This window comes from Cherax quadricarinatus, chromosome 17, assembly GCF_038502225.1.
Source record: "Cherax quadricarinatus isolate ZL_2023a chromosome 17, ASM3850222v1, whole genome shotgun sequence".
NCBI classification, from domain to species: domain Eukaryota; kingdom Metazoa; phylum Arthropoda; class Malacostraca; order Decapoda; family Parastacidae; genus Cherax; species Cherax quadricarinatus.
In genome coordinates this window covers 8,295,031-8,322,530 of record NC_091308.1, presented here as the reverse complement: position 1 = coordinate 8,322,530, position 27,500 = coordinate 8,295,031, and the positions used below count along the sequence as shown (strand labels likewise).

General features: G+C 37.2%; 1 protein-coding gene across 1 annotated transcript in view; it reads left to right on the top strand.

The window, feature by feature from the left end:
• The window catches only part of LOC128686426 (potassium voltage-gated channel protein Shal), a 116,899-nt gene that overhangs the window by 63,077 nt on the left and 26,322 nt on the right, over window positions 1-27,500 (top strand). The window contains exon 3 of the mRNA XM_053773346.2: window positions 6,045-6,200. Within this exon, the coding sequence (XP_053629321.1) occupies window positions 6,045-6,200 (156 nt within the window). The remainder of the gene's footprint in view (window positions 1-6,044; window positions 6,201-27,500) is intronic.

The window sequence follows — 27,500 nt, the reverse complement described above, 5'->3', positions numbered from 1 at the left end:
GTGGTCCAGCAACTGGCTTCTCGAATTCAATCCAGCCAAATGCAAAGTCATGAAGATTGGGGAGGGGCAAAGAAGACCGCAGACAGAGTATAGGCTAGGTGGACAAAGACTACAGACCTCACTCAGGAAGAAAGACCTTGGGGTGACCATAAAACCGAGCACATCACCGGAGGCACACATCAACCAAATAACCGCTGCAGCATACGGGCGCCTGGCAAACCTGAGAATAGCGTTCCGATACCTTAATAAGGAATCGTTCAAGACACTGTACACTGTGTATGTTAAGCCCATACTGGAGTATGCAGCACCAGTCTGGAACCCACACCTGGTCAAGCACGTCAAGAAGTTAGAGAAAGTACAAAGGTTTGCAACAAGGCTAGTCCCAGAGCTCAGGGGAATGTCGTACGAGGAAAGGTTGAGGGAGATCGGACTGGCGACACTGGAGGACAGAAGGGTCATTGGAGACATGATAACGACATACAAGATACTGCGGGGAATAGACAAGGTCGACAGAGATAGGATGTTCTAGAGAGGGGACACAGGGACAAGGGGTCACAACTGGAAGCTGAAGACTCAGACGAGTCACAGGGACGTTAGGAAGTATTTCTTCAGTCATAGAGTTGTCAGGAAGTGGAATAGCCTAGCAAGTGAAGTAGTGGAGGCAGGAACCATACATAGTTTTAAGAAGAGGTATGATACAGCTCAGGAAGCAGTGAGAGAGAGGACCTAGTAGCGATCAGTGAAGAGGCGGGGCCAGGAGCTGAGTCTCGACCCCTGCAACTACAATTAGGTGAGTACAATTAGGTGAGTACACACACACACACACACACACACACACACACACACACACACACACACACACACACACACACACACACACACACATGCACACACACACATATGCACACACACACACATATGCACACACACACATATATGCACACACACATATATGCACACACACACATATGCACACACACACGTATGCACACATACACACATATGCACACACACACATATGCACGCACACACATATTCACACACTCACACACACACACACACACACACATTATATATATATATACACACATAGATATATATATATATATATATATATATATATATATATATATATATATATATATATATATATATATATATACATATATATATATTATATATATATATATTATATATATATATATATATATATATATATATATATATGTATATATATATATATATATATATATATATATATATATATATATATATATATATATATATATATATATATATATATATATATATATATATATATATATATATATATATATATATATATATGTGTGTGTGTGTGTGTGTGTGTGTGTGTGTGTGTGTGTGTGTGTCTCAATATATATGAAAGATTTGCGGTCATATTGAAATGAAGGAAAAGAAGGATGGTTGTGAATGTATATAGATGCTCGAGAATAAATGTTTCGGCTGAGGGATCTATTTGTAAGTAAAATCGCCTAACAGATGATGGAAAGAAAGTAGCAGTGAACTGTGATACAATGCTTTTATGTATATGAGTGTTAGTTAGTCTTGAAAAATGTTGCATGGAGGACGTTGGAAGCTGTGGAAAACTAGTTTTTGAGATCACTTTGTGGTAAATTATACGAAGAGAAGTACAGTGTGAAGAAATTATAATTTTATTTCGGTGGTGAGATGATTTGGTAATATAGAAGAACCTAAAGAAGATCTTTTGATTCTGAGGTTGTATAAATCTTGGTCGAATGGTTGGAAGTGTTGCAGACATCAGAGGAATTTTTGAAGAGTATGTAGGAGTTACTCAGTAGTCAAGACTTAGCATCCTGCAAACCTGTGTGAGAGTGTTCAGTCAGAATAACTCAGGATGAGTAATTTTGGGGATATGATATGCTGCTGGAGAGTGTCAAGCGCAATTATAAATGGGGGAATTCATGGGAAACTGGTTAGCAAGTGGGAAGAACAGTCCCTTCATCCTGAGAGAAAAGTTGGGATGGTGTGGCTCACGGATTACTGGATCTTGGTGTCTGTGTCCTCCTGGCAAGAAAACTGGCTAATTATTCAGACAGCTGGAGAATTATTTAAAATCATTACGTGATCGTTTACTCTCTCTTTTTTTTTCTGCTGTGTCTGTGAAATATTTCGATTCTGTTTTGGCAGTGACAGTCATTCTAAAATTGCTACTGTACCTTTCTTCTTATTCTGTCTGTTACTTACTTTCCTCTTCTCTGTTAACACCCTTTTTTATGAACTTTTACTCGTTCTTCTGTTTCTTATTTTCATATTGTTCAGAAAAAAAATGTCATATTGTTCAGGTTAGGTCATTAAATGTTTCTCTATTTTCCATTTTTTTTTTCAATTTTTGTAGAAATATTTTTTCTATCTACCACCTCTAGTCATCTCATTCCACGTCTGACCTTTCATTTACGAAAACTTTTGTCCTTACATAGTCCTATTTTTGTTTAATTATCTCTTTATCCGTTTCTTTCATGTATCCTTGCAATCCTCACCTCTAACACTTATTTAAGTATTCAGTGGTATTCCAACATTCCTTCTCGTTAGGTTCATTTCATTCCATACACGCTGGTAAATTTGTTCTTATTTAAAAAAAAAAACACTTAGGCACATAGAAGTTTTTATTGATGCTATCATCGTTTTTGCCTCCAATTTCTGGTCTTAATCCACTTCTCACAATTTATTTCCTTCTGAATATTATTTTTTGCACTTATCGTTGTTTCTCTTCGTATTGCCTTCACTAGAATGTGATAGTGCCTTGTTGTGCTTGTACTCCTGCCTCAGTCGACGTTGTGCAGGAAGGGCGTTTAAATCACCACTGCAATGACCTTAATTTAATACCTAAATTGTTCCTGCAAAATAGGCATGGAACTTACACACATTTAGGTTCCCAATTGATCTAAACTTCAGAGGATGCTATTCATTAGTATCACTCCTCTCTTATTTCTTTCTCACCATTGTATGTTACTTCTTTTGGGAATATTGCACTGTAAATTATTCCTGTGAGGTTTGTCTCTCTGAGAGCTATGATGTCTGGGTATTCCTCTGCAACTCTGTGCTTTTTCTTTGTCCATGCTCGTGAATCTGTCTGCGTTTATATACCACATTTTGTTCTTTCTGCTGTACAGTTAGTGTTCGAATCTCTGGTTCTGTATTAGTCATGGCTTGGGTATTTGAAGGATGAGTGAGGGAATGTGAGATGGTGGAAGGGAAAGAGAGAGAGAGAGAGAGAGAGAGAGAGAGAGAGAAAGAGAAAGAGACAGACAGACAGACAGATAGACAGACAGACACAGACAGACAGAGACAGACAAACAGTAGGAAGGGAAAAGATATGTTGTCGTTTAGGCACGAGAATTGGGAAGAAGTGTAGAGTTGAATGTGAGGAGGAAAAAGAAGTAGAGGTTGAAGGGATGATGAAGACGGAGAAAGTGAGGAGTGAGATGGAGTAGGCATGTTCAAGGATAATGGGTAAGAAACTGAGTAGAGTTTGGTTTGTAGGATTGAAGTAGAGTATGTGAAAGGGAACTGAAAAGGAGAAAGGATGGCAGATAGGGAAGGGCAGGTGATGGGAGGGACAGAAGATACAACAAAGGAAAGGCAGAAGTGGCTAAGAAGAAAGGAAATGTACAGGGAGTGGTTGTGAAAGCGATTCGGGAAGAAAATTAAAAAGAAGAGAGAGACAAGACAATTGGAGAAGTAAGAGTCAGTAGATGGATCAGTTGAGAGGGAAGAGAGAAATGGAGAAAGGAAGGAGGCAGTCGGGATAGGGGGGAGAGGAAGGGCAAATGAGAAGCAAGGTGGGATAGAAGTGAGAAGAAATTGAAGGATAGGGAGAGATGAAGATGTTCTGATTAAGGAGTGTTGTTAGGGGTTTGTGGACGATGGGGGGGGGGAGATGCATATACTGTAAAGGAAAAATAAGATGAAGTGGAGCAATATGGGTTTAAGGGAGAGGAGCATTGGGAAAATCGAGAGAAGTGTGAGAGAGGCAATCATTGGAAAAAGAGAGACATGATGGGGCTACATTTGTAAATGGAAATAGAGGAGTGAAGTCTTAGATAAAAGCGAGGTTCCTGTAAGTGGAAACCAAGAGGGTAAGGAAAGGTGAAGGTCTGGATGGTAACAGTTGGATATGAGCTGCTGGAGAGGGGGTGTTAAAGGATAGGGGAAGTAACGGAGGGGTGAGGGTCTTTAGAGAAATGGAAACAATGATCGTAGGAGACTAAGTAGAGGAGCTAGGGTGACGGGAGGTAGAGGGAAAGTGAAGGTAGTGAGAGAGAGAGAAGGGAAGGGAAAGATGACCACTACGGAAGGGGATAAAGAGAAGATACAATATGGTGGATGAGTTATGGGTTGTGTAAGAAGATATGAAAATGAGAAAGAGGGAAGGGAAGATATAACAAAGTAGTGTAAAAAAAAGATAATGTGAGTGAAAAGTAATGAGAGAGTTTTGTGGTTGGGGTGATATTGGTTGTCATCTAAAACTTTATTTCTGGTCCTACTCCTTTTTACTTCTTCTGTGGTATACCTCTTTCTTTCGTGTTCTTTAACTTTTACTGTATTTTCCAAAATTCCTACCCTAACTTAAAAAAAAACTGCATTTGTGGTACGTATTTCTGTGCATGAAAACTATATTGCACCTTACTAAGGTTGTACTGCATTATTTTTTCTATACTATATTGTGTCTTTCCTCTAGTGTTACAAAAATTACTTTGTGTAAATATCTTTGTTTATCGTGCTCTCTTTTTCTTTAAAACTTGTTTCTAGTTGTTTTTCGGTACTGTTGTTATCAGCACCCCTATGCTTCTTATCATCTTGTTTGCTGCTTGTTGGTTTATTTCACACAGTTCTAATATCATCAATATTCTTTTTTTTCCCCTCATTGACTTTTATTTAATATGGCCTTCGCTTCTCTCCTCCATTATTTTTGGCACGGTTTTATATGCTTTACTTAGCCCTGCCAGAGTCTGCCCACCTCCTGTACCCAGATTTTCATTCAGAGATGTACCTCATCTGTACTTCATCAAGTTTCTGCTGACCTCAGCTTGTCTCATAACCTTACTATCAAATCTGAGAAATTATATATCCTTTTTCATTGTCTTGCCCATTTCTCCTGCATTTGCCTAAGTAATCCACACTTCTCATGTATTTCCCTGTTCATTCTGGCTTCCAACTCTCAAGTGTGTGGTTAATGTGTATCAAACTCTCTTCTATACTCCCACCCTTCACATAATGACCATCATGTTTACCTTGTGTGCTTATTTTGTTTCTCACCCAAAATTATCTCCCAACGTTTTCAGTGTTTCCCTTTTCCAAGGCTTTTACACTTTCTACCCTCTCGATGTACTACGAGAACCCCTTTTTGACGTCCAATATTGTTTGAGGTGTAGACTTGAGATGTGTAAATGTGTATGTGTATGTGTGTGTGTGTGTGTGTGTGTGTGTGTGTGTGTGTGTGTACTCACCTGGTTGTGGTTGCGGGGGTCGATTCACAGCTCCTGGCCCCGCCTCTTCAACTGGCCGCTACCTAGTCACTCTTCCCGCTCCGTGAGCTTTATCATACCTCTTCTTAATGCTATGTATAGATCCTGCCTCCACTACCTCACTACCCAGGCTGTTCCACTTCCTGACAACTCTGTGACTGAGGATTACTTCCTAACATCCCTGTGATTCATCTGAGTCTTCAACATCCTGTGTGTGTGAGCGTGTGTATGTGTGAGCGTGTGTGTGTGTGTGTGTGTGTGTGTGTGTGTGTGTGTGTGTGTGTGTGTGTGTGTGTGTGTGTGTGTGTGTGTGTGTGTGTGTGTGTGTGTATGTGTGTGTGTGTATGTGTGTGAGAACGCGCGCGCTTGTTCCAGGTGGTTAGGTGTGTCTCTTTTTCTTGTTCAAGTTAATTCTCCCAGTTCACTTGGTATAGCCCTTGTGACCCACGTTGCCCAAAGTGGGTGGGTAGGCCCGCCTCCATGACGCTGCTACTCTAACTCGACTCCATCCGGCAGGACCGCGAGTTCGTGGAGCTGGATGTTCCGTACAACGGTCAGCCCAACCGGCCGGGCAGCGCCTCCCCACCACAGAGCCGGAGCCCATCGCTCTCCAGCCACGCTAACTTCACCGTCACCTGCTGCGGCCGAAGGTTTGGGGGAAAATCATACCAGGTGGGCAAAGAGGCATGAGGCAGACCTGTCTTTTTTTTTTTTTAGCAATGATATAATGACGTATTGTTTGAAACTTAGTCCGTGAGTCGTTAAGTCCAATTCGTTGATATATAGAAAACTAATGGACTCAACATTAGGTGTTAATTTCACCAGCACATACTCTTCCCACAGCACATTCATCATTTGTACTGTAAACACACTTACAAGGCTTTAATCTAAATATATAATTATCTAACATGAACACTGATGTTATTACAAAACCATTAGTTTGTACACTGTAAGTATATGGTAGGAAGTTTGGTCTAATGGCAACTGCCTTCTCGTTGAATTAGTGACTGCACCAAGTTTGGTAATTTTTGCACTTATCACCCGCACTTTATTTATTTGTAGCGTTTACATGTATATATATATATATATATATATATATATATATATATATATATATATATATATATATATATTAATTTGTCGTGCCTAATAAGCCTACCTGGTCAGATCGAACTGATCTAAAAATTGAAGTTTTCCAAATTTTTTTTCATTTAGTATGTTGTAAAAGAATTTTGGCACGAAACCTTACTTAGAAACCTCACCTAACTAAATCTAACCTAATGCAATTTTTTAAATAATATTTCCTTTAAATACATCATACATCAGTTTAAATACATTAAGAATTAATGATTTATGTATTTTTCGTCATGATCAGATTGAATTTCGCAGATTCAATGCGTAAACAAATTTATACTCTGCTTATTCAGCAGAAATGACCCTTTCTTTTAAGGCCAAACTCGCCAATTCGGCGCGACATTATATGTATATATATATATATATATATATATATATATATATATATATATATATATATATATATATATATATATATATATATATACATATATATATATATATATATATATATATATATATATATATATATATATATATATATATATATATATATATATATATATATATATATATATTTATTAAAACGTTAGGCTACTAAGAGGTAAGCCATGTACCTAAGTCGTAGCAAGCATATGCACTTTGACTTGCGATACTAAAGCGTAGGAACTGGTTACTCTAGGGATTTTAATTTCCTGACGAGCTTACCTATCAGCACTTGAATTTTTTTCCATAAATCGAGTCTCTAAGCCTGTTGGTACGAATTTGTGAAAATGCATAATACAGTTTTCTTGGTCTCCTCGAAGCTTGCCACAACACCTTTTTCCGATCCGCTGTGTCAGGGACGAGCATCAGTCATTGTAGAGACATATTTGGTCCCCTATAATCTGTTTACCACCAGACAATAACATGGCGGCGGTATCTGGTGGCTTCTGACTGCCGCTTTTTCCTCATACATTGGCGTCCATTCATTGTGAATAGTTGGGAGCGTCAAAGCATCTCTTGGTAATATTTAATAATTTCTTGTATCTTGTGTTTTGCCTTCTGACCTTCTGACAGACGAGACCATGAAGATTAAAATTGGTCAGCTGAGGTAGTTTCGGGGATATAGCTTTTTTGAAGAATTTATGCAGAGGTCGACTGCACAGGGAGGAAATAACGACTTTTAAATGAAAATGCCCAGTAAGCTCCGCTGTTCCGCAACACATTTCCGTGCATCACTGAGACACTGTTATTCTCTATGGAGCTTTGGCACTGGGACTGTTTCAGCTCTTTAGGAGAAATAGGTCATGGTGAAGAGTCATTAAATGTCCCGGAAATTAACATTTTCGGTAAACTCTCAAATGCAGTTACCTTCATACAGCACACGAAGGTCGGACGCAAGTTGTCTTATGGGCACTTATCCTCTAAGTCTAACAGAGAGGATAGATAGATGTATATTGACTTGAGAATCTTGTAGTATTCACTGATTTGATTGTCACACGATATGTGAGCTTGGGCGTTCATGTCAACTCATAATGTATGTTTCTTTTTGTTGAGGTGATTCATTTTATTTTCGAGGATTGTGATAATGTCATTGAACCCAGAGTATGCCTTGAGCAGAAAATTATCAACACGTAGCAATGGCTAAGACTTCTGGTAAAATGTATTTCCCATTTGGCAAGTAATGAGGACGAGTTTCCCCTGATTTAACAAGCAGTAAATGAGCTAGCAGGAATTCATCTGTACCTGCCACATATTGCTTGCTTGTCAACTTGCTTGTGATTTTCCTAAATACCACATGGAAAATAAATGGCGTGAGAAGTCTTGCTGAACGACTACCGAATAAATAATTTACTCCCCATCTGCAACGAAGGGACAGAATCTAGAAATAATGAATTCTAGAAATCTAGAAATGCTGAATTCAATGCATTATTGAATCTATAACATTGTTTGTCCAGTGAGGCGATGTTCGGCTTAATTTAGAGACCCCCAATGCCAAGTTGATTTGATCAATGCACTTTGGGGACAGCTTTTTACTGACGATATTGATTCATCACTGTGGAACTAACTGGCAGAGGGTGTAAATTAGGTACATAAAGGCGCATAAAGTTGCATCTAAGAAATGTTTAACTTTGTCACTAATTTAACCTGTCAGGAAGGGGCTGATGAACCTACTAATTACAGACAAGATATCTACAGCGGCGCCGAAAGCTGGGTTACCAATCTTATTAACAAGTTGAATTCTTACTCCTGTGTAGCCCCCATGAGAGGCATATGGAAATGATACAATTATTTTGTAGCTATCAAACTCTTGAAGAAATAATTGTTCAAGATGGATGCATATGTGCCTAGTACCACTCTAGGTGAGTACTTTTCTCCTAGTTCTTGGCTGTTATATAGTATTTGGTTGAGATTTTGTATTCACTACTACTTATCTTGATTGCCCCATGGACAGTCAAGACAGAGGTATGGCGTGTGTGAAGCTGAAAGATAGGTTGAGGTTACTTGTCGGAAACGAGTGTACGAAAATGAGTGGAAGTGAGAAGAATCTGCTTAACGTGAGCCAGAAGGCCTACTGCAGTGCTTGTACATTCTTGTCTCGTCTGATGGCAGTGTGGTTGGGCAGAATCATTATAACGAGAATACTGGAGATTTTAAGGTTTCCTGAGTTTTAGGAGCTAAATCTTTGAGGTTTCTAGGTACCGACGTCTTATTAAATCACACCTCTGCTCTTTCCCACCTCATGATGTGACCCTTTGTGTTACAGTGTTGAACACATGAGCTGTTCATATCATCACTACTGCAGGCACTTATGTGTTCTCTAACACGTTGGTCCATGGTTATGCCTGTTTTTCCTGTCTACCTTATTACATCCTTATAAGGGATCCTATAAACACCAGCACTGTTTTCTATTGTGACACTGGCTTCGATTTAATCAGGTCTTTCATGGTGGTGGTAGAACTTGTTGTTACGCTAATACGACTGCCTATTGGTGCTGGAGAAATGCTGCTGACCACATTAGTGACACGAAGGTCTGTGTATCTGGTGAAAGATCTTTCACTTGTGTTAGCGTTAAAAATTTGTAGGGCGTGCCTTCTACTCTCTCGAGAAAGTGTGGACTGGAGATGCTATGGACCCTAAAGAAGAAAACTATGATAACATATGTTTGGGTCTGGTGTCTTGCTGTGTATAGAAGTAAAATGAAGTCGTCATTACTGGTGGGCTTCCGGTAAACTTTAAATGTCACTCAGTTGGCAGCAGGGTATAGGACATCCAAGAAAGATAGATGGCTGTCCGTCATCTCCTCCTCCTCTAACATGGAAATATTGGTAGGCTCGATGTTGTTGACACTGTTAAGGATACTATGTATATTGAGTCTCTTGGGGAAGATGATTAGTATATCATCGACGTAGTAGCGCTATGTAATATAGTGTTATGTATGGCAGTCTACGGCTACGTCAACTCGTTTCCGACATGTCCTCAACCTGTCATCATGGTTCGTACCTGACATCTCTCCGCTGTCTCTTTCTCTGTCTCTGAACTCTGTTATCTCAGTATTAGGATGGATAAAACTAAAAGCAGTGTAATGTCTCCTTCAACAAATGTCTTTGTGCGTGTGTCTTATTCCAAAATCTGTCGGTATCATTATACTTGTACTTGCACTTTCAATTTGTTTATACCTGGTCTTGGTTCTGAAATACGCATGGTCTTTCGAATTTGTTTCTGATCTGCCACGATAGTTGCTGAGTTTACTGAGGAGACAGATCAAGTAGTCAACTCTTGCAAAATCCTGTCGCTGCTACTGTTAAAGAAAAATCGGCAAACTGTAAAAGTTCGTATAATGCCTTGAACTTCTGGGGTTATGAACCCATTGTTTACGTTCATGAGGTCCATGAATTTCCTGAGGTGTTTTCCATAAGTATCAGTTACGTGTTACTTTTATAGCCATCACAAAATCGTCTGTCCTATGGAAGGCTATTTCCAGAAATGCATTTCTCTCCTAGACCAGTATCCAAGAATTCATTTTTCATGTGTGCCAATAATTTTACAGTATTCCCTATAGACTCGACCTGTGTTTCTTGCAATATTGGCTGGACACTGATCTTGGTTGCTCGAGGCTGAATAAAATTTTAACAATCCAGTTAGTTAAGCTGTATGCTGGGAAAGAACTGGGACATTAGGCCTACCAAGTCTGAAAAGATCAATGATCAACCCATCAGAAGATATGTTGTTTATAAAAGATTTGCAGAAAGTACGAAAAGACACATTTGCCAAAGAAAAAAATTGTACATTAAAAGATAAAAGTATGTGCAAAAAAAAATGGACATCGATATTTTGAGCGCATCCTTGATAATGATATCGCTGTTTGCCTTTACCGACCATTACTTTAGGTAACGTTAGACGAGGCTAATATAATTTAACAAAAATTAACCAGTTCCAAAAACAAATACAAATAGCAAAATTTCTAACGGGGAAGCGTGTTTACTGAGAATAACAACAACTGGATAAGGAACGCTGCGGTGAACCATAGTGAACCAGCTCCGTTCTCACTGGCAAGCAAGATTTTTTCTCACACGTTATGTAAGTCTTTCATAAACGCACGCTTTATTCGGAGGATCTTTCGACACTTACCCGACAGATTTGTTATCGAGACAACAAACTTCTTATACAGATGTGGGAAGCAGGTATAGTGAGTGATGTTAGGGCAGGCTGAGTGATGTACCCGCTGACGGAAAGTTAGTGACGGCTGACTGATGCATCAGCTGGTGGAGGGAACAGTGAGGGATGAGCGACTGATGCATCTGCTGACAGTGAAGGCTGACTGTTGAACCTGCTGAGGGAAGGAACAGTGGTGGCTGATTGATTGTTGCACCTACTGAGGGACAGTGATGGCTGATTGACTGTTGCACCTGCTGAGGGACAGTGATGGCTGACTGACTGATGCACCTGCTGAGGGACAATGATGGCTGATTGACTGTTGCACCTGCTGAGGGAAGGGACAGTGATGGCTGACTGACTGATGCACCTGCTGAGGGACAATGAAGGCTGATTGACTGTTGCAACTGCTGAGGGACAGTGATGGCTGACTGACTGATGCACCTGCTGAGGGACAATGATGGCTGATTGTTGCACCTGCTGAGGAAAGGGACAGTGATGGCTGACTGACTGATGCACCTGCTGAGGGACAATGATGGCTGATTGACTGTTCACCTGCTGAGGGAAGGGACAGTGATGGCTGACTGACTGATGCACCTGCTGAGGGACAGTGGTGGATGACTGACTGATACACCTGCTGAGGGACGGGACACTGATGGTTAACTGACTGCTGCACTTGCTGAGGGAAGGGACAGTGATGGCTGACTGACTGTTGCACCTGCTGAGGGAAGGGGAAGAAATATACCCTTACTTCAGCAGTCTTGCAGTAGCTACTTCTTGCGTGTTCCTTCTGACACTCATCATAAGCTTAATTAATCGTAATAATTGGGACTCACTGATGCTTGAGAAAGCCATGACGGATCCCAGGGAAGGATGATCGTCCTCACCCATCCCCCTCATTCCATGTCTCTGCCGAAGAAACTTTTAATTCTAGACGTGTTTCAGTTACTTTGCGACCCATAACCCCAGCAATGTGTCCCTCAGTGGCAGCAGAACACTTAGAAGTTGTACCTCAAAGCACTTAAGAGGCAGAGGAACTGGTGCTAATCTGCCTCTCGATATCTAGGAGCTAAAACTCAACCCTGCCAAGGGTTCCAAGAGCTATAGTTCAACCCTCTCAAAGGGCTCAAGGAGCTATAGTTCAACCCTGCCAATGGTTCAAGAGCTAAACCTCAACCCTGTCATAGGGCTCCAGGAGCTAAAGTTCAGCACCTAGGAACTGGCCCTTAGTCCAGTCAAACACTGGAAATATTTATCCAGTAACACACTCAGTAAATCAAGAGAATAAAGCAACACATGTTACTGCTGTAATTTGGTGGCATGACTTTATTTATGTTTCATTGACTGCCACACCCTGAAACAAGTTACATATTTTATTATACTCTCATAAATTGCCTAAACTGATATTTACAGTGATTAAAATAAATATTTGTTGCTGCTGGGACAAATTTAAATAAATTTGTTTAACTTAAAAAGACCATAAAAATGTTTTCAGTATTTTTTTTTTAGTTTTCCTTTTGTAGATTTAATGTGCTACAATAATGAAAGACAGTAGTTTAATTTTGCTTTAAAAAATGGTAAAAGAGCTTGAGATATTAGTAAGTGTGTATACGTAGGTCTTCCTCTTCTAATTGCCCACAAACATTCAACGTTTGTGGCCAACAAGAGTGAGTCTTAAGTATGCACACAGAGACTAATATCCCAATTCCTCCAGAAAAATCACGAAATTGGCACTTGCACAGCCTTGAAAGTTTGCAGCCAATCAGATAAGACATTCTCCAGCTATCGCTCAGAAATCAGTATCCTTATTTGTTTGTTAAAATTAGCAAATTAGAACTTACACAGATCATGTACAATAAAAACCTTTGAGTGAAATATACACACCAGCGGTGAAAGTTTAAAGGTGATCACTAGAGACATTCTCTGTTTATCTCGTGGAAACCTATTATCTCCATTTTATTAACTGCGTTAGAAAAGTAGCACTTGTACACGTACACAACTTAAAAGTATAGTTAATGTTTATTAGAGTTAGGTGCATCAGTTCTTAAAATTTGAAGCTATTTAAAAGTTTTTCCAATTTATAAAACGGTAATACTTGTATGTATATATATATATATATATATATATATATATATATATATATATATATATATATATATATATATATATATATTATATATATATATATATATATATATATATATATATATATATATATATATATATATATATATATATATATATTGTACATACAAATACATTGGAAAAAGGTTATTATTTTCAATAACAACATTTACTTCCTTTATTTTTACCAACATGTTTGTTGTTACTGTTACCCATCATCCACATCATTGTTTACAATAAACATAGAGTATAACCGGAGAGCGTATATACATTGTGTCGATTTTGTCACATTTAAATAGAAGGGTGGCGAAGATCCAAGAGGCGATGTGGCTGTTGGAAAGTGTTTAGCCACATTACTCTAAGAAATCATTAAATAATATTCATATTTAACTTTTAACTAGTTTTACCCTTAAGAGTATTTACGTAGGTTCAATAAACTCTCCTCGCACAAATATCCAGGTATCAGGTATCGGAGTATCACTTCAGTAGGTTAAATTACAGTTTTTATTTACTTTTTATTGTTACGTTTCATGTTCATAAGTTGAACTCGAATGTTTTGATAAATAATCTTCCTGTGGTGATTTTTTAATGGAGATAGGCAGATTATTTGCCTTACACGTATTTTCAATGAGAATTTAAAATTGATCTAATGATGATGTTTCAAATTCCCAGGGCAGCTGTTTCCTGGTACCATTAAAAGTTTCCTTCCCTTGGGTAAGTGGCAGTGTGGAAGCTACCAAGATATATTTGTATTACCAACACCGTGTAGCACCATAAGTCGTAACTTTCACCGTGTAGCACCATTAATCATTACCCTAAATCTAAACCATTACATTCTCGTTGTAGCACAATACATCATCACAAAATCTCAATGTCTGCTTAGCTGTTGGGCTGCCATTATTGTTATAAGGTATTTGTAGTCACTTGTGCACAGCTGAATGACTCGCTAAGTAGCATATCAGCATAAAAATGAACCACACACACACACACACACACGTACACACACACACACACACACACACACACGCACACACAGCAAACTCATCCTGATGACACTGGAGAAAATGAGGAATAGGGGGGATTTGAAAACAAAATACTGAGAGGAATTAGCTGGGTGAATAGGCACAGAATGTTTGAGAAATGGGGAAACAGGAACAGGAACGAGATGACACATCTGGAGGGTGAAAACTCAGATTTGTCACAGGGATGTTACGTATTATTTCCATACTATTAGAGTATTGTGGAAGTGGAACAAACTGGAGAGTGAAGTGATAGAGGCAGAACTATGACTGGACACCCCCTCCCCTCCCGTTGAAACCATGTATAGGTGAGTACACGCATATACACAACACGCAGACACTCGCACAACCAGCCCAGGAAATGTATATACACAATAAGAGAAGACGAAAATTTGAAAAATAGACAAGAGCAATCTTTTATTCAGCTTTCTAGAAAATTAATTAAAAGCTGAAAGTAAAATACAAAGAATAAAGACTGGCGGCGAAATGAATGAAGTGGAAAAGTGTGAGGTATAGAAAATTTCAAAGTGTGTTCATAAAAGAAGATATTTTACATATAGCGTATTTTAATCCCAAGCAGATTTCTGAAATGGCGTATATTAAAATAACTGAAGAGGAAGTATGTTGACAAGAAGAGAAGTAATAGAGTCAGATGCGAGAGTAACTTGGTTGTTAAAAGAATATGTCGAAGAATGCTATCGACTTAGAATTTTTTTAAGATTTCTTCACAGGAAACTAAATTAGCAGACAGATGGAAGCTGGCGCATCCAATATGCCAATATTTACCAAAAGTGAGACAGAAGACCCTTTAAACTATAGGCCGGTTTTGTTAAGTGCTGTTGCAAACATATTGCATAAGGCTATTATAGAAAAATGAAGTATACACTTTGGTAATATAAACTTATTAAATAATAAACAATTAGGTTTTCGGTCTGCATATTTATACATGTCAAATTTGTTAAGTTGGGCAGTTTCTGTTTACCCAGATTTCACGAAAGTTTTTCTTATTTATAGTTTTCCATGAAATGGTAATATGGAAACTGAAATTTAAGAGGAATAAATCGTAATTCATTACAATGGCTGAGAGACTTTTTATTCCAGAAGAAATTGCGAAAAATTATTCGAAGTAAAATGTTTTCATGGGAAGGAATCACAGATGCCACAATGTAGTTCATCCAGTAATATTTTTAATTTATATAAATGATTTATCAGAATGAATAAAGAGCTATATGAACATATTTTCAGATCCTGCAAAAACGTTTATGTGAAGGAAACCATAAAAATTACTGTAAATCAAAGCAAAGAAAGTGGAAGATAAATGATGACATCTTAGATAAATGTCATGGAAATAGAAAGCAAAATCTGGTCTCTTGAACGTATGCTTATCCTACGTTCCGTCTTGACCGGGATTGTCCCGGTTTGAAAGTCCTGTCCCGAAGTCCAATCAGTTTGTTATTTTTGACCCAGACAGACACATTGCAACAATAAAAATACAAGAAAAGCAGAGAAATATGATAAACGGAAATTCCAGTTAATTTGGTAGACTGCGCATGTCTGCGCATGTCTGCGCATATCTGAGCATGTAGCACTGTGTTCTTCAAACTACAGCGACATTTGAAAATAACTAATTTAATTGTGAAGAAAAATGGATTCAACTCCTTAAACATTTTAAGGATCAGAATATTTACCTCCCTAACCTCAGCCTGAGTTTACTTTTATGCCTACCAGGCACTTCCGCTGCTGACAGATAAACAATGTATGGTCTACAGTAAAAGGGCTGATGTACTACAAAATGGACAGTGATTTAAGTTGCAGCGACATTTATGAGAAAACAATACTAAGGTTGGTTCATCCTAGTGAAAAATGTGAATGGTTCTTTAAAAAGTGACTCCATACTTATGAATTTTGTTCTTTTCCATTCAGTAGTCTTTAATTGAGAAATTAGTACATTTTAGCCCTTATTTGTTTGCATTAAAGAAAATATATTTATATTTCATATGTATTTTTCAAAACCTTAACAATATCCCGGTTTGAGTCAAAGAATTATGGTAAGCCTACTTGAAGAATACAGACTGACAAAATTTTTTTGTTTTATTTAGTAATGAAAGCATCAGATAGAGATATCTAGGAAATATTATTAAAAATTTTCGCTCCAAGATAATATAAACGAAACTGATAATTTGTAGCAGGTGAGGTAGAAAAAAAAATTGAGTTATAACGAGCGGCTGAGAAAATTAGAGATGGCTATGCTGAGTGATAGAAAGGAAGAAATATGATAACCATATGTAATATTATAAAATATATTAAAGAGTAGATAAAGTAGGATTCTTTTACTGGCAACAAGTATAACAATAAGCTACAATTGTAAACTGAATAAAATGTGAAGCGGAATCGATGACAGAAAATTTTCTTCGCAAACTCATTGGTTGACTAATGAAATGTTTAATAAAAATATAGTAAGTGCTACATTCATTGACTTTAAATGTTTTGAACAAATTACGTACTGAAGATGGAATGCCACAATATAGTTCCATTTCTATATTTACAAATACGTAAACACACACAGAAAACACAGGAGAACAAACGTCAGCTCTCTCATCCTGAAAAAAAAAACATTACTGAGCTTGTTTTATAATGTAGGGAGAAGTGAGTTTTAAAAATAGAAGGAAATTATTCTTATATAACATTATCCCCTCTCCTAAGTGCGGGTTAATTATGTAGTGTAAATTTTGAGCATTTTTTTTTGTCAAGTTGAATCTTAGTATAGAGTTCTTCTAGCCCCCTTTCAATTAATTCTCCATTAACGATTTTACGTCATAATGAACCTGGTATTAGGCTTTTGGGTAGAACAGAGAAGCCACCTGTGATTAGCTCTTACCTGTGTGTGTGTGTGTGTGTCACCGCTACCACAAGTTTGTCTTCCATCCTTTCTTGTGTAAGAATAGTCGTCAAGAAAATTATTTTGCAAGTACCAGGGTCGATAACGCCAATTCTAAGAATTTTCTCCGTGTCTGTAACTACCAACTGCCATCAACATCTAGCGGCAGGAGTAAATCACCATAAGAAACTAATAACGGACTCACTTTTTTTAACATTTTACTGCGTAAATGTACGTCTCTATACATCATTAAATTAGTTTTTTCTTTTACCCCCTCGAACCTACTCTTGACAATCCGAGGATTCGTATTTCTAACAGGCTAACGTATTTTTTTTTTAACCTTCATGAATGGAGGACTAGTACTTCGTGGCCTATTTTCCTTAATATTTCATTTTTACTCTCATAATTAAGGAATAATGGAATACTTAAGTTGCTGAAGAAAATTTGGCGTCCTAAAAATGTCTATGCGACAGACTGCTTTAAAACCCACCCAAAATGATGAGGCCACTTATCCTTTCTTATCTCTCTCTCCCTGTTGATCCAGTCCTATCCCAATCCTTTCCCTCCTCATTCTTGCTATACCTATTTTGGACTAAAAAAAAAAGGGAAATTAGACTGATAAATACTCTTCTTTCTCTAAACCCCAGTGAAGATAAATACTTAGGCTCTTTCTATTGCATACATATAGATGGTCGGAAAGTGAGACAGCCTACTCCCACAAAGAAGAGTGAAGTGGAACACAAGAGTGAAGTGTAACTCAAACGACAAATGGAAAAAAACGGATATTATCACTTAACGGTATGACAAAATCTTCATTCATTATCAGCCTGAAGATGTTCATGGGGAAAAGCTAAGCTCGTGAGGGTAGTACCCTGCTTAGGGAATGGGAGGGGATAAGGAAAAAGTCACATACGATCCGAGGAAAGGGAGAGCAGCTCCCACTAGAGAGTCAATATTTAGGGTAAAAGTATTCTTTAGACCTTCCTACCTTAGATCAGAATAACTAGTCCACTTATCTATCAGTCGAACTTAATAGCAATCAGTTAGAACCTCTACAGTGACTGTTTAAATGTTGCCATGAGCCTCCGTTTCAGCGAAGAAAAGAGAGGATGCAAAGCAAGCTTGTTTTGGGACTACTTAATGTTTTGTATAGTTCTTCACAGTGAGAAACGTTCTAATATAAATTTGCTCTGCAACGTGTGCCTTGACTACTGTCTGCAGTAAACTATTAAGATCCCTCCTGCTCGGTATTCACGAGAAAATTAAGCCCCTCTAATTATTTGTTAATGGTCAACGTAAGGGTTTTAGAAACATGTATAGTATGTGGTCAGCTGTCGTACTTCATACATTTACTGTATTAGTAAAGAAACCCAGAATAAGCCTTTACTTTTTGCAGAAATTTTACTGAATAGCCTCATCAAAGTTTTTCTTAATCTGCAGTTGTATATTATTTACAAAAAATAGCTTTGAAAAACAGAACACTTTGAAAGTCTTGTTGGGAGAGCTTAATTAAATGAAAACCCCTTTATTTGACATCGAATAATTAATTATCTTATTAGACCAACTACTGAAGTTAAACTAATTGGTCATTAATTACCTGTTATTTTTTTATGTCCCGTTGAAAATATCAGAGTGACATTTACATGTTTCCATTCTTGCGGAACTGTTCCCAGTTCCAGTGATTTGTTGAACAATATGGAAATGAACTGCCTAATTGAGAGTCTATTTCTTTTATTCTCAATTCAAGTTTGTTAAAGCTAGCTGGTGTATTTTTTACTCGTTCTAGTCAATTCGCTTAGTAGCGTATGCATGATAACTGTTGTTAATAATACGACACAAAAATTATTTAAGTTTTATCTATAGTAAATACGAAATAAAATTTAAAGTTATGTTTTGCTTACCTGCGTCGTGATAAACTTAGTGAACGTGTTTTCCACTACTTCATCACAGTCAGAGAGAGAAGTCATATCTTATACAACTAGAAAGCTTTAAGAAACTGACGTAGCGCTCGTCGTAATTAAATTAAAGTAGTTTGCCAGCAAGTCCAAGTCTGTTTATTTTGGTAAGAAAACATCATCTGCTGTATGATATTGATTATCGTTTAGTTTAGCATTCGATTTTTTTCTTTTTTTGACGTTTCTTTTTTATTTTTTTCTCCTTTTAGATTTACTAAAAATTTGGTTTCATATTTTCTAATGGAAGTTGGAAACTTAAAGATAATTTATACATTCACTCGTCAATAATTTAGTTGTAGTTAAAGGGGAAAACCTCATTACATATTCTTTTTAAACTACAAATCATTGAGCGAGTTAGACTATTATATTTTTATTTTTTTTTTTCAAAATTTTCCGCTATTACATTGTATTAGGTACCGAAGGAATGAAACCTTTCAACCGCATACAAAATATGTTGTGTACAATCTCGACGCCTTCCAACGAAGACTTGAAAATTCTGAACGCATTCTAACTTCAGCGTGAAAATTCTAGACGCATTCCAAGTGAAGTTGAACCTCTCGACGCGTTCCAATTAAAGCGTGAAACCTCTCTGTGTTCCAAGGTGAAACCTCTCGACGTATTCCAACTAAGGTAAAACTTCTCGAAACATTTCAACAGAATTTGCCTTTATAAACTGATACTATTTCCAAATATTTTTTTCCTCTCTTGCGCTTATACTGAAAATAATTTGATGACGATTGTTTGAAATGCATTGAATCTTTCTTAACTGACGCCGTAATAAATAAATATATATATATATATATATATATATATATATATATATATATATATATATATATATATATATATATATATATATATATATATATATATATATATATATATATATATATATATATATATATATATATATATATAGGATTGCTCCTTACTAACTGACGCTCACTTTTTAACAACTTCGGTTCACTTCGATAATATTATCATTTAAAAATAATCACTTCAAGCTCATTAATTATTTAAGCTATTTGAATATACATTTTTTTTGTCCGCCTACCCGCGGTCGGGTTGTCAGACTCGCAGGTCCCGTCTGTAAGGTGACGGAGTCAAGCCTAGGGAGGAGGATCAAGCCTTCATGTCACACTTACATATTTTATTTCTCATATAAATTTACATAAAATAGTGAACGAATGCCTATGCATTAGTTTTAGTCGATTCATTACAATGTCTTCAGATTATGACTAAGAGAAAAAAATATGTGAATATAGAATAGCTATCTCAAAATAAATGGTGTATTGTTTATCAATTTCAGGAATCCAAAACTAGATTAAATCTCACTAGTGAAACGAAGATATTTTGTAATATGGTATATTTTGTAATAAAATTTCATTAGGTGGTTCTTTTTTTCTGTTTCCAACCAGGATTCATTTATACATATTTATATCTTAATGTTTCTCAGAAAGCAGACCCAAGTTATGGAATTTAATTTTCTTATGCGGTGTGCATTCACTCAAGTTATTTTAAACTTAGAGAATAGTAACATTCTCGCTAATTTTTACAGTAACGTTCACGAAGACTACGAAGACGGTTCCGCAGGTATTAGGCTGCTGGCCTCAAATACCTGTGTAGAAAATTCATTTAGGAGTCTGCGGAAACGCATTGCTCCATCTTCGTTAATTAACAAGGAAACCGCCTTTATAAAGCGAGCTATGTTATAGAGAACACGATATGAGGCAATTATGGTGCCTTGCACTATCTTTGAACTCAATATGTACTAAATGGAATTTTTTTAATATCATTGGCATAGGAAACTCACTTGTTAACGTCCTTCCTCATCATAATGCTGCCATGAACGTTAATGCTAACTAGAAACGAATACATTTTGGGCTTTTAATTATGCTGAAGGTCTTGTTAACCTATATGCTTTCTATCGTTCATTATGCTTGTGAATTTATATCACTATTTGTCTCGTATGGGTTTTGCTAAAAAAAAAAATATATTTTCTTGAATTATTTTATTAAGTTTCGTAGGTGTTCGTGTCATACATTGCAAGATGCATTCTGGCATGTTTGTCGGATGATATTATTATGCTTATTTTGTTTCGTAAGCTAAAATGTATTTTGAGAATATTACTTGCAAAGATCACACATCGATATCAGCCGTAATCGCTCAGCCGTTGAAGCATCTGGTCTTTACATTCTTGGAGACACGCATTCATCCCCTAAATCGTCGACGGAGACTTGTAGTATCAAGTAGTGATCTGAATCGAAGCTTCTGATTCTGTTAACACTTTCTTGGAACAAGCAGTTTTCCTTTACCTTGCTTGTCATGGTGATGTCTGAATCTTGCACAATAGAGACAGAGGAAAAATAAACACATAAGCAGTATAATGTGATCCTTTATTGATAACGTTTCGCCCACACAGTGGGCTTTATCAAGTCACACTATGTGGGCGAAACGTTGCCAATAAAGATCACATTATACTGCTTATGTGTTTATTTTTCCATTTTTCCAATGTGTTGGTATTTTATACCACTTATTTTCACAATAGAGACAGACTTACTGCTGTCATCATCCATTTGAGGAAACAGTTATCTTTCAGATTCATTTCACTGACCAAAAGTAGTTTTGACGCTTTTCCGTATATTCTTAAGAGAATATTTCTCAAATTAATAGTTAACATGAGAGGCAACTAATGCAAACAATGAGAAATTCTAGCCCTTTTAGACAGCTGAGTATTACCGTCTTAGATATTGTCATGTCATACATCACCTTGTTTTTAGAAGACATTTCAGAAACACTTCGAAGAAACAGTTAAGTTTCCAATGATTTTACCGCCATTGGATTTATCATCTTCAGATCAGATCTGATTTTACCCCCATTCTTAAGGCGTTGTGTGGCCAATATACATTTAACGCTTCTCTTTCTCTCTCTCTCTCTCTCTCTCTCTCTCTCTCTCTCTCTCTCTCTCTCTCTCTCTCTCTCTCTCTCTCTCTCTCTCTCTCTCTCTCTCTCTCTCTCTCTCTCTATCTTTCTCTTTCTCTCTCTACTAACGTGAAAGACTTGGGAGTGATAATGTCAGTGGATCTCACTTTCAATGATCACAACAATGGTATTATCATATCTACTACTTGTGGACGTTTCGCCATCCAGCGACTATCAGTATAATACGTGGACATAATCTGAAGAGTACAAATATATACATAAGTTAGTGGAAGACTAGGTAATTAGTCCCTTAGCCTAGGAGCAGGTGATAAGCACCATGCTCTTGAAGACATGAAACCACAGACAGGAAGAGAAATGATTTTATACTGAAATCAGATAGGTTGCAGCAAACGCAGACATTGTCATTGGTAGGCGGGATTCCCAAGTAGACGTAGTTCATGCCTAAGGCACAACAACATCATGGAATCTTGGTGCAGAGAACATCACCACAACCTACCTGGACATGATCCAAGTGTTGGGCATGACCTATTTCCACACGGAAATCCCGCCTACCATTAACAATGACTTGGTCTGCTGCATCTAATGTCTCCAAATAGAAGCACCTATCTTTCTGTCTGTGCTTCAGATTTTTCAAGACTACGGTGCTTATCACCTAGGGTAAAGGGTTAATTTCCTCGTATTCCCCTGTTTTCTGTATATATTTGTACAGTCTTCAGATTATGTCCATGAATTGTATTGGTAAAGTTACTGGATGGTGAGACGTCTACAAGGTGCCCAGATGTTGTCCATGTGTCTAATTTTTCATTTTGTCGGTACTGTAAACCATTCATATGCACCTTACTATCTTATAAGAAATTATAATAAATTTCAGCATTGAATAAGTTTTTTCTTTTCATGAAACATTGCACATTAGTGCAGTCAAAAATATTGATGTCATCTCTGTGCAGGATTGTAAACTTTGAGGTTGAGAACCTCCCATGAAGTTCCTCTAATGCTCCACAGTTACGCAACATAAAACGTGTAACTAGAAGGAATGGTAAAGCTTATCATGATTATAGAATCCCAGAATTGTTCAGAACCTTTCAAGCTGCACTAACAAATACTAGGAAAAAAAACAAGAACTTAGGCAACAGGAATGGGAACAGTTTGTTAGAAGATAAATATATCTACCCTGATAAACTATAAATAAAATAACTTGGAAAGAGAGCGGTAACATTGGTCGTACTTTCCCTTTTGAAAAAGCTAATGACCTCATAGGGAGACTACTCTCTCCCATGGCCTCATAGGGAGACTACTCTCTCCCATGACCTCATAGGGAGACTACTCTCTCCCATGACCTCATAGGGAGACTACTCTCTCCCATGACCTCATAGGGAGACTACTCTCTCCCGTCTTTGTATCGGCCACACTCGTCTTACTCACGGGTATCTCATGGAGAGGCGCCCTGTTCCTCTGTGAGAACTGTCAGGTTCCAGTATCTGTTAGCCACATTCTGTTGGACTGTCCACCCTATCAACAACACGCAGAATTTACCTCCAACGTCGTCTCCGCTCTGCTGCTCTTTCTTTACCTTCCCGTCTTGCTAATGAACCTTCCTTTAATCTGGACTCTCTCATTGACTTTTTGACAACAACTGATTTACTCCACAAACTCTGATGATGATACATTTAGCACTTCCTTTAGCCCTTTCTACCTCAGTCTCTTGCTACCTTCTACCTTCCACTGTCCTGCTGTACCCCATAACCTACTAATCATCCCTCTCCCTCTTGCTACCCGATACCCTCACATTCTTCCCTGCCCTGCAGCGCTGTATAGCCCTTGTGGTTTAGCGCGTCTTTTTTATTATAATAATAATAATGACCTCATAAATAGCTGTCAGAACATTCAGGCAAGAAAATCTCTCATCTCATATTATAACAAACCTAAAGAATGCTTATGAAGGAAGGATTAAACCGATTGATTTTATGAGCAAAAATTTTTATGAGTGCGACTGCCTCTGAACTGAGTACGAGTTAAGCATTGGGTTTCGTCCCTTGCACGGGACCCGAGGGGTATTTATTATTATATATGTATATTTTTATTTTTCGCTTAATATTATATTGCCGATATCTTCATTAATAGTTAAAATGAAATCATCTTGCTTTAAATTATTATCTGACCTTATATTATTTAGCTGTGTATATAGATAGGATGTGTTTTATTAAGTCAGGAACTGCTGTGCTAACTATCGTAAAATAGGGTCATTCGGTCTTTCGGGTAGGTGTCTCATGAACCGAGTTGACGTCTGGAGACATTTCAAAGTTTGTCTGGATTCAAGTTTAGGATAATAGACGGTTCAGTTGGTGAGACGGAGCCTATTTCTCGCTACACTAAGTATTTGTAAAGGACAGAGTTAGTTCAGGACTTAGAGATTTTGATATCTACTAAGGTTGCGAGTTTTTCTGACGTTATATAGTCGTTCAGTGGATCAACTGTGACCTCTACGTATTACCTATTCTTGATTTGAAGTGAGCTGATGTTATATTCAGTAAGAAGTGAGTATTAGGAATCCTATATTCTATTGAAGATCTCAGCTGTGTGTTTTGTTCCTACTTCATTAAAATCGCGTATGTTTCGACAAATGTCTCCGTCTCTAGGCTAGCTTCTTACTTGGTGGATTATTGTACTCGAAGCCAGTGATTATTCGAGGACGGATTTACTATATAGCCTTGTACGTATATAGAGTCGATCTATAGCGAGTCACTTCGTCTATGATTATGTGTATATATGGTGAATTATGACTTGTGACAATGGAAATGTTACTTTAACTAAATGTTCATAAATTATAATATCGACTTATGGTCCTTAGTATTATTGTACTCAAAAGAACTATTCTGTTTTCAACAAGCGAGAATTTATATTACTTCTTTTAAGGCACGTTAACATTAAAGATATTGAATTATTATTTTATCGGATTACTCTCCTGGTTATAATTTACAAAATCCTATTAAGTTGACTATTTTTACTAAATATAGCCAGTTGTGACCGTGATCCAGCTCCTTGTTACTAAAGACTTTCACAGGCTACATACGTAGGGAGATTTATCCCAAACTCCAGGGAGTTTGGCTACCCAGCCAGACACATAACTTCTCTTTTTGTAACACATTGCAAAAATAAAGATCGATCAACAGCCCCTGGAGAGGATCTTTTCACGTATAATATCCTTAGAACTTTAGGGCAAGCCCATGATAACCCGTTTAGCGCTTAACATTCTTAGTTACACCGAAGGTGTCCTTCCTGCTTCCATGACCAATATTTTCATTGTGCGAATACCTGATACATTTGGGTCAATCTCTTTAACTTGTTGTCTTTGTTAAACATTTGAAAGAATGAAACCTTTAGGATATACTATAGAATCGGACATCGACTCTCATTTCATCTCTGTGGCTGTAATGAAAGGGAAAGCTTTGCAGAATTGCATTGCAACCTTTCTCACTGCACACTCACACACACTTACTTGATTTACCATATTTCTTGATCTAAAATTTGCATTTGATATCGCAACTAGATCAGTTATTCTATATGAACTAGCAAAAATTTTCATTGGTGGTAACCTACTCAGTTGGATGATAGGCTATCTGTCATATGGCGTATCCTCTGCTCTCTACCAAGGTTTTAGAAACGAGACTAAAGAAATATCCCTGATACACTGCAGGGAGGAGTTCTCAGTCTTAAGCAATTCAATATCCTGAATAATGCTCTCATAAATACTCTTAACCCAAACACTGAGCTATAGGCTATGCTGATGACATCATGTCTTCAACAAAAACTAAGGTGTTTACGAGCAAACGACATGCTCCACCCATCTGTTTACAGTGTGAAAATATCAGCTACGTTAAATCTTAGGGACATTTTAGTGTAGATGTACCCTTCAAAAAATCCACCATAACACAACTAAATAAGAAATGCAAAGCTTGGCGAAATGGTCTGAAAACTGTTGCTGGCTATGATACTAATGTAAGAATAATGAGAATGATGTATATAGTTTATATTAGATACTTAGTTGATTATGCTTCACCCATGTTAATGTTAGCTAAGAACGAATGTCTCCGGCCCTTGGAGCTATTGTAGAAACAACCCCTCCGAATTTTTCTTAGCTGTCCTAAAACTTTCAAGGTCCTTAATGTGAGAAAGGGAAACTTGATGTTCCTACCATCGGTGATACTAGGAGCAGGCCATGTCACAATGTGAGCTCACATTGTAACATGGCCTGACGCATTACGCTTCTGCCTTGCCTCAGAGAGTTTTTCCTCACAGCATCTGTTGCTAGCCTTGCAACATTGCATTGCTCCTGACGACGCACGGAGAGTGCGATAGATCTTGAGCTAAGGATTTCCATTCCAATGTGGCTTGTTCGGAATATATATATATATATATATATATATATATATATATATATATATATATATATATATATATATCTAAGTAGTAGGTTGGTAGACAGCAACCACCCAGGGAGGTACTACCGTCCTGCCAAGTGAATGTAAAATGAAAGCCTGTAATTGTTTTACATGATGGTAAGATTGCTGGTGTTTTTTCTGTCTCATGAACATGCAAGGTTTCAGGTACGTCTTGCTACTTCTACTTACACTTAGGTCACACTACACATACATGTACAAGCATATATATACACACCCCTCTGTGTTTTCTTCTATTTTCTTACTAGTTCTTGTTCTTGTTTATTTCCTCTTATCTCCATGGGGAAGTGGAACAGAATTCTTCCTCCGTAAGCCATGCGTGTTGTAAGAGGCGACTAAAATGCCGGGAGCAAGGGGCTAGTAACCCCTTCTCCTGTATATATTACTAAATGTGAAAGGAGAAACTTTTGTTTTTCCTTTTGGGCCACCCCGCCTCGCTGGGATACGGCCGGTGTGTTGAAAGAAAGAATATATATATATATATATATATATATATATATATATATATATATATATATATATATATATATATATATATATATATATATATATATATATATACATGCATTTTTTATCCATCTCTATGAGAAGTGATAATGTCCCTTGTAGATGACACGCTTTCTTAATAAAATGTGGCTTATTAACGTACTTGTTAGTATATTTTGCTTCTGATAAACAGGAATTTCTTTATTACTGCACGCAATGCGCAAACGTCTGTAAGATGATATCACATGCGTATTTTTTTCAGTAAAGCTAATATATTATATTATGTGAGATAGAACATGATAAGTGTTGCTCCAATAAGAATGATATAGCATGGTTGTTGGTTCAGTTAAGGGCGGTATACTACTGTGTAAACAAATAAATAAATAATCTATTTACAT